We start from the raw sequence: 8,481 nt of genomic DNA on the forward strand, positions 1-8,481 counted from the left end.
ACTTCCTGGCTTCTGTTTACTTACAGTTTCTGGACTCACTTGTGACTGGTCATGCCCCTAATGCCTTGTCTGTGCATGTTCTTTCCCCAAATTTCCCAATTCAAACTCCTCAGAGAGGGGGGAGAAGCTGACTGACCAAGCTCCCCTCTGTGGGAGACAGCTTTTAATGCCGACTTATCTGCTGGGTCATGACGGCCAGTGGCTCAGCCACTCTGGGTCCCACCCCCGGAGACTTTGGGTTAATAGATCTGGGTGGAGACTGAGATGGCGCTGCTGGCCCTCTGACTGGACTGCACTCTGTGTAGCCTTCCTTATTCTTTTCTTTTCTTTTCTTTTCTTTTCTTTTCTTTTCTTTTCTTTTCTTTTCTTTTCTCTTTTCTTCTTTTTTATCTATATTGTTGAGAGTATTACAGATGTCCCCCTTTTTCCACCCATTGCCCCCCTCCACCTGTTCCCACCCTGCCCCAGGCCTTCGCCACCCTACTGTCTGTGTCCATAGGTAATGCATATCTGCATGTAAATTTTTTGGTTAATCTCTCCCCACCACCCCCCTTCCCTCTGAGATTTGTCAGACTAGTCCATGTTTCATGGCTCTGGTTCTATCTTATTCCTCAGTTTATTTTGTTCATTAGATTACTTGTTTGTTTTGATTTTTAGATTCAGTTGTTGACAGATATGTAGTTATTACCATTTTTTGTTCATATTTCTTCTTCTGCCTCCTCCTCTTCCTCTTCCTCCTCCTCCTCTTCTTAAAGAATACCCATCCACATTTCATGTAATACTGGGTTGTTGATGATAAATTCCTTTAGCTTTTTCTTGTCTGTGAAGCTCTTTATCTGACCCTCAATTCTAAATGACAGCTTTGCTGGGTAGAGTAATCTTGGTTGTAAGTCCTTACTATTCATCACTTTGAATTTTTCTTGTCTGCAAAGTTTCTGTTGAGAAATGAGCTGACAGTCATATGGACACTCCCTTGTAGGTAACTATCTGCTTTTAGAATTCTCTCTTTGTCTTTAATCTTTACATTTTAATTATGATGTATCTTGGTGTGGGCCTCTTTTGGGTTCCTCTTGTTTGGGACTCTTGGCACTTCCTGGACTTGCAAGACTATTTATTTCACCAGATAGGGGAAGTTTTTTGTCATTATTTCTTCAGACAGTTTTTCAATATCTTGCTCTCTCTCTTCTCCTTCTGGCACTCACCATAATGAGAACGTTGGTATGCTGAAGTTGTCCCAAAGGCTCCTTATACTATCTTCATATTTTTGGGTTCTTTTTTCTTTTTGCTCATCTGACTGGGTATTTTTTTTGCTTCCTGATATTCCAAGTCACTGATTTGATTCTCAGTGTCCTCTACTGTATTGTTGAATCCCTGTAAATTATTATTTATTTCAGTTAGTGTAGGCTTAATTTCTGACTGGTCCTTTTTCATTTTTTTTTTTTATGTTCTCACTAAGGTTCTTGAAATTCTCATTTAGATTCTTGAAATTATCAAGTTTCTTGAAGCTCTCATTAAGATCCTTGAGCATCTTTATAACCATTGTTTTGAACTCTGTATCTAGTAGTTTGTTTGCTTCCATTTCATTTAGTGTTTGTTTGTTTGTTTCTGGAGATTTTTGTTCTTTTATTTGTGACATGTTTCTTTGTTTCTGCATTTTGGCAGCTTCTCTGTGTTTGTCCTATATATTAGGTAGAGCTGCTATGTCTCCTGGAATTGGTAGAGTGGCCTTGTGTAGTAGGTGTTCTGTAGGGCCCAGTGGCTCAGCCTCCCCAGTCATGTGAGCTGGGCACTCTAGGTGCACCCCTATGTGGGCTGTATGCATAGTCTTGTTGTAGTTGAGCTTTGATTGCTATTGGCATCACTGAGAGGAATTGGCTTCCAGGCCAATTGACTGTGAGGGCCCGCTGTGGCTACAGCAGAAGAGCTGCTGTGCAGGAGACACCCCTGTGGAGCAGAACTTGCTTCAGTGGGGCTTTGGTGCTCACTGAGTTTGCCCCTTAGTGTGTCACTCTTGGGTGTGTAGAGTTGTAATCTGGTGTGGTCTGAAGCTGTCCACTGGGTGCACTGGCTCTGAAGCCTCACAGGAGGTGCAAAATCAGCCACTGCCTCCTGCCCCCTGGTCAGGAACTATAGAGTGATCTGCAGGTGGGTGCTACTTGTGTTGGGCTTGGAAGTAGCCAGGAGAGGCCAAGCTGTGAAGCAAGCTAGGCTGCTGCTAGTGCCTGGTCTCGGGCCTCTTATTGATAAATATGGGGCATGCTGACACCAACTGCTGATTGTTTGAGAGATTTTAGGAAAGCCTGAGCCAGGACAGGCCAATCATATGGAAAAGAAGCTGCAAACAGCTTGAGTAGGGTGGCAAATTGGATGAGGCAGGGTCTCAGGGAATCACCAGGGTGGAGCAAACAGTGTGAACCAGGTTGATGGAGACTCAGATGTGGTTGCTAGTCAGCTCTGTGACCGTGGAGGTCTCAGCATAGGAACAATGAACCTTATGAGCATTCCTATCTTGGAGAAAGCCTCCCCCAAGTTCTTGCTCCCATGCCAGACAATCCAGTTCCTCTCTGTATGTCCCTCGATCCCCCTAAGCCAGTGGTCGGCAAACCGCAGCTCGCGAGCCACATGCGGCTCTTTGGTCCCTTGAGTGTGGCTCTTCCACAAAATACCATGTGCGGGCATGCATGTACAGTGCGATTGAAACTTCATGGCCCATGCGCAGAAGTCGTGCCTAAAATTAAAAACAACAACATACAAACCTGACTTACCCAAGCTTTCCAAGGAGATGCAAGGCCATTGTTCACATTAGTGTTTGTCAGTCATTGTCATGATTTAATTTTATGGATATTGTAAGGTAAATTGTAAGGAATTTTATTTTATCAATAAATAATATCATTATTAAGTATGATATCAAGTTTTATTCAACGTACTACAGTTTAACTAAGACTTGAAACTTTAAAGTTTATTAAGTTAATTTTAGGGAACGCTGTGGAATGAAAAAAGATGTAGTGTCGAGGATTGAGAAAGGTATGTTGAGATGGTTTGGACATATAGAGAGGATGAACGAAAGGAGATAGACGAAACAAGTATACAAGACGAGTGTGGATGGGAGAGTTGGAAGGGGTCGACCTCAATCAGATTGAGGACGTTTTTAGCAAAGGCCAGCTTAGGAGTACTCTAATTAAGTTAATAACAATGTACCTACCTATATAGTTTAAGTTTAAAAAATTTGGCTCTCAAAAGAAATTCCAATCATTGTACTGTTGATATTTGGCTCTGTTGACTAATGAGTTTGCCGACCACTGCCCTAAGCCATTACCCGAGCACTGGAGCGCAGAGGGAGCAAGTCCAAGTAAGTTCATGCACTGGCCCTTTAAGAGGAACTCCAGCAGCCTCCGTGTCACTCAGCCACAATCCCCACTGGTTTTTATAGCCCAAAGTTAAGGAGACTTCTCCTCCTGGCACTGGAAACCTGAGCTGAAGGGTCTGGTGTGAGGCTTCTCACAAGAGGCCTCCACAGCCAAGATATCCCTCCCGATTAAAAACACGCTACACGTGTCTGTTGAACCAGCCTGTTCCACACCTCCGCCCTTCCTACCAGTCTCAATGTACTTTCTTCTTTACTTCTCTAATTGTAGGACTTCCAACACCCAGCTTTCTGGCGGTTCTGAATGATGGTCGCTCTGTATTTTAGTTATAATTGTGATGTGGTTGTGGGAGGCTGCGAGTACCATGTTTACCTACACCGGCATCTTGGTTCTTCACCTTCCTTATTCTAATCATGTTCAGTGAAGGTGTCCTTGCTGCCTTCTGCCATTGCCAGAGTTCCTGAAGGACCCACACCCTGTCCCATACCTTATCCCTGTCCCTATCCTCGGCACAGCTCTGGACACCCGGGGGCCCCTGACCACTCCCAGCTATGATCCATACAGTGGACATCTGTCTGTCTTTGATTCCCAGGGCTCCGACAAGCAGCTAGGCTCTGTCAAGGACACTGGGGACATCCACTATGCCTCATTTACCCACCTGGACCCCTTCGGCCTGGAGGACCCCATCTACATCAACACCCGCCCCGGCCTGAGGCCCACACCTGACCCATTTCTGGCTGTGGAATATGCCAGCATCGCTAAAAACTGAGCCCTGCGCCCCAGCCGGCTGCCCAGGAGGAGCCCAGGATCAGAAGGCAGACGTCACTTCGCAGTGAGCACCTGTGGGAGGCACAGGGCTGCTCTCCCAGGGACGGGTGACTTCTTGTGGCCGAGACGGTCCCAAACCATCAAGGGCCATCCCTTCCTGCGGAGGAGATGAGGAAGGGGGGGCAAAGGAAGAAAAGCCTTATCACCCAGAGGAGAGAAGCTTTGAGTCTGAGGGCTGCAGGGCAGATGGGGACCAAGGGGTTTCTGGATACCTGCCCACTCCCCTCTGACTGGAGAGGGCCTGGGACCCAGTGCTTCTGAGTAACCCAATCTTCACCCCCCTCTCTGGTCTCACTTCCTTCCTGACCTGGCTGTGAAATCCTAACGGTTAGGAAAGTTCCTCTGCTGGTGACTGTCCCCATGAGAGCCCCTCCCTTAACTGTCCCCTCAGGGCCTCAAGGCCTGGCTGGAAAGTTCTATCTGCCACCCCAGCTCCTCTCCTCCTTCTTGGCCTCCTGATTCTAATCCATCCTCTGGCAGGGCCCACACAGCTTCATCAGAACTGCCTGGGGCTCCTCTGCCTTCCCTCCGCCCACTGCGTCTCAGGCAGACAGAGCGGTGAGCGAGATGCCTGCTTCCCCGAAGTCCACGCCCACAGGGCCCTCTGGAGACAGGCCCTGAAGCGGGGCCCTGAGCCCTGGAACCCCAGGCCCTGTGGGCAGAAAGGGTGTGTCCTGTCACATTAGGGGGAGGATGACTTGGAATCGCAGATTCATCTCTTCTCAAGAGTGACATTAAAGGTCATCGAATCCAACAGTCAAAGGGAACCCCAGACCCCTCTGTGAGATTCCAGTGTCAGGCGGTCTCTGCTCCCATCTCTCCCAGGACTGGGGGCTCGCTGCCTCCTGCTCAGGTGGCTGGTTTGGGACTTTTCCATCAGTACCTTGCTCGCCTTCAGTCATGATGGGACCTCAGCCTTGCCCACAGGATGGAACCTGAGGACCAGAAAGGGAGGGAAGGGAGGGAGAGAAGGGTGGGGGCTTGAGGTCCACAGGCTGGTGTGGGAGGATGAGGTCTGTGCTTGGATGACTGTTGCTTGTGACATCCCTGCTGACATCACCTTCTCCCAGGTTCCCGGCCTGGAGGACGCAGTCTGTCCCCAGTCTGAGGCTCCAGGGGAGTGTGATCACACAGACCTGAAGGGCCAGGCACAGGGGTGAGGGAGGCGGGGAGCATGGCGGGCGCAAATACTCTGAGCATCACCTTGGCTCCTCGGTGCTCAGTACTGCCCTTCCCACCGAGTTCTCCTCCTGCAACCAGGTCTGACTGCGGGAGGCAGGGCCATTGCTGTACCCGACCTCCCACCTGCCTGACCGGGCGTTGACAAGGTCATTGGCATTAATTACACCTCATTGACCTCTGCTCCTTCATAGTTCCGGGTTCCTGGTAGCGCTCTGTCTGGGTCTGTATTGCAGTCTACAAACCCATGAGGAAGCCCCCCTTCACCACCATCTCCCCGACGTGGGCTTCTTGCTGGCATTGCTCTGGCCGCAGCCTCAGTAGCCATCCAGGGGTCATGTTCCTCACAAATGAACAAAACCCAAAGGGTGTGCTCAGACCAGAGCTCCTATAATTATATTCATTGGACAAGTTCTCATGGGTGCCTGCCAACTGCCAGACACTGCTCAGGATCGGGGATACAGAGAATCACCCTGGTAAGCCAGCATTTATGGAGTGCTTCTTATGGGCCTCATCCCTCCGCATGGGTTAGCGGCTTAAACATCCCTCTTAGATCAGTACTTCCCCCATTTTACAGATGGAGAAGTTGAGACACAGAGAGATTAGGTAACTTCCCAAAGTCACCCGGCTAGTCAATGGTAAATCCTGAAGTTTTAACCACAATGCTTCTAGGTCTCTGGTCCCGTAAGAATTCACTGCAGTGTGTGCGTGTTCACACACATGTACACAGTAGATAGATGAAAAAAATGACAATACAAAGTAATCATGGCTACAGCTGGAGGAATGTTAAAGGTGCTGGGAGGGGAGGGGGCATCATAGCTTTTTCTGATAGGTGCTTCCAGGAGCCAAGAGGGGATGGAGGGGTGTGGTTGACTCAGCTGGGAGTCAAGAGGAGAGATTCCCAAAGAACCAGTGGCCTCAGATAAGAGAGCTTGGGTTTCTCCTGCTCCCCTGCCCCAGGGGGAGGGCGCAACTATCTATCTACATGAGATAGGAAAAGAACATGAGATTCCTCCCTATGGCTTACACAAAGACCAATTCTAAACCCAAATGTCATTCGCCAAACAATAAAATGCTTAGACAAAAATATAAGAGTTTTTATGACTTCAGGATGCAGGGAGACTTCTTCAGCAAGACATCACTGTAAAGGGGTGGGGTGGGGGTGGGGAATGTAAGATACTTGACTAGGTCCATATGAAAAGCTTGAGTACAAAGGAAGACACCAGGAATAAAAGGAAGGATGAGGTACAGACAGGGAGATGGCATTGGCAATGCATATAACTGGTAAAGGGTTAGTAGCCAGAATTTATTAATCATTAAAAGGCCAAACCATTTTTAATTGGCAAGTTATAGGTAAGAAATTCACAAACAAGAAAATTTAAAAAACAATGGCATATAAGTAATGTTTAACGTCACTAGTGTTCAAAGAAATGCAAATCTCAACGAAATACATTCATACCTGGTATACTGGTAAGGGGCTTCAGATATGTCTGCAATGTTTTATTTAAACTAGAGGCCCGGTGCACGGATTAGTGTACAGGTGGGGTCCCTCAGCCTGGCCTGCAGGGATTGGGCTGAAACTAGCTCTCCGACATCCCCCGAGGGGTCCCAGATTGCGACAGGGTGGTTCTCAGGTAACACCCCCCAGAATTGGGCTCTCTCCTCTCTGGTTCTGGTGTGTCAACAGAGAACCACAGCTGCCAAGTCACTGCAGCTCAGCAGCTCCTGTGTTGAGTGTCTGCCCCTTGGTGGTCAGTGGATGTTATAGCTACTGGTTGGATGGTTGAACGGTTGGACGGTTGGTTAGGCATATATATATATATGTTAGATAACCTAACATTTTCTAATTTTGAGAATCCGTAATAATAATCACAGAGCTGTGACCAGTGTGGCTCAGTTGGTTGGGCATTGTCCCATGCACCAAAAGGTTGCCAGTTGGATTCCTGGTCAGGGCACGTGCAGAGGTGGCAGACTTGATCTCTGGTAAGGACATGCAGGTGGCAGCCAATTGATGTTCTTCTCTCGCATTGATGTTTCTCTCTTACTCTCCCTCTCCCTTCCTCTCTCTCTAAAAATCAATAAACTATTCTTTAAAAAAATAATCACAAAAAAATCTAGCTCTATATATGAATTTAAGCATTTCAAATGGCTTTCCCCCGCCCCTAAAAATGCATATAAAAACACTAGGTTTCTATCACTTAGAGATTTATGTAACATAGCGGGACCAACAGAAGAAAACTAACACATGGCATTAGATATAAATTTTGCTGTTACGTAAGTATGCTTTAAACTTCCATCTAACACAATGTAAGAGATAACAAGCTCCTCCCCCCACCCCCATCTGAACAATTTTTTTCTTTTCTTCATTTTCAAATACAGCAAAATATTTAGATTTGACAAAGCTGATGGATGGGCACATTTTCAAAGTCCCCATGTATCTTGCTGTCAACATCTGGTAGCTATCTCCTCACATCTCCTTGAGCCAATTTTCCTGGCTCATCAATCCGTTACCCACCCACTGAAGTCTTGTTCCCTCGGGCCAAAAATGTAGAGATCAACACGCTGGGCCTGAGGCTGGAGAAAGTGTGGGTCCTCTGCCTCTCTGTTGCCTGATATCTTGGTCTTGTCTTTCAGGAGTTGCGATGTTTGAGTGTGTGGGGACGGGCTGGCGATGTGGGGCAGGAGACTGGCTACAGGGGTTCTGCTGCATGACCACGGCCTTGTGACACAAAAGGAGGAACTCACAAACCGAAGCTTATTACAGCTTTTGAAGTATTTCAATTTGCTTCCCAATGCTCCACAAAACATTAGCATTTTAAGAGATAGTAGTAAGTGTCATGTGAAAATAACTCATGCCAGCCCTGGCCAGTGTGGCTCAGTTGGTTGAGCATTGCCCCCTGCACCAGGAGGTTACCGGTTCGATTCCAGGTCAGGGCACATGCCGGGTTGCAGGTTCAGTCCCCGATGGGGGGTGTACAAGAGGTAGCCTATCGATGTCTCACATGGATGTTTCTCTCTCTCCCTCTCCATTCCTCTTTCTCTAAAAATCAATAAGCCAGTCTTTAAAAAAAGAAAGAAAATAACCAATGCTAGTAATATATTTTCTCCA

At 47.4% G+C, this 8,481-nt stretch overlaps 1 protein-coding gene across 4 annotated transcripts in view; it reads left to right on the top strand.

Annotated features, from left to right (window-relative positions):
• Nucleotides 1-5,141, top strand: part of LOC102258811 (trem-like transcript 4 protein) — an 81,085-nt gene extending 75,944 nt beyond the window's left edge. For 3 of the 4 annotated variants that reach the window (XM_014533012.1, XM_014533013.1, XM_014533011.1), the window contains one exon: nt 3,958-5,141. In XM_014533012.1, the coding sequence (XP_014388498.1) occupies nt 3,958-4,134 (177 nt within the window). In that variant the 3' untranslated portion in view covers nt 4,135-5,141. The remainder of the gene's footprint in view (nt 1-3,957) is intronic. The other variant, XM_014533014.1, reaches the window with a different exon arrangement.
• The last annotated feature ends 3,340 nt before the right edge of the window (nt 5,142-8,481 follow it).

Source organism: Myotis brandtii, unplaced genomic scaffold (genome assembly GCF_000412655.1).
Source record: "Myotis brandtii unplaced genomic scaffold, ASM41265v1 scaffold929, whole genome shotgun sequence".
Taxonomy (NCBI): domain Eukaryota; kingdom Metazoa; phylum Chordata; class Mammalia; order Chiroptera; family Vespertilionidae; genus Myotis; species Myotis brandtii.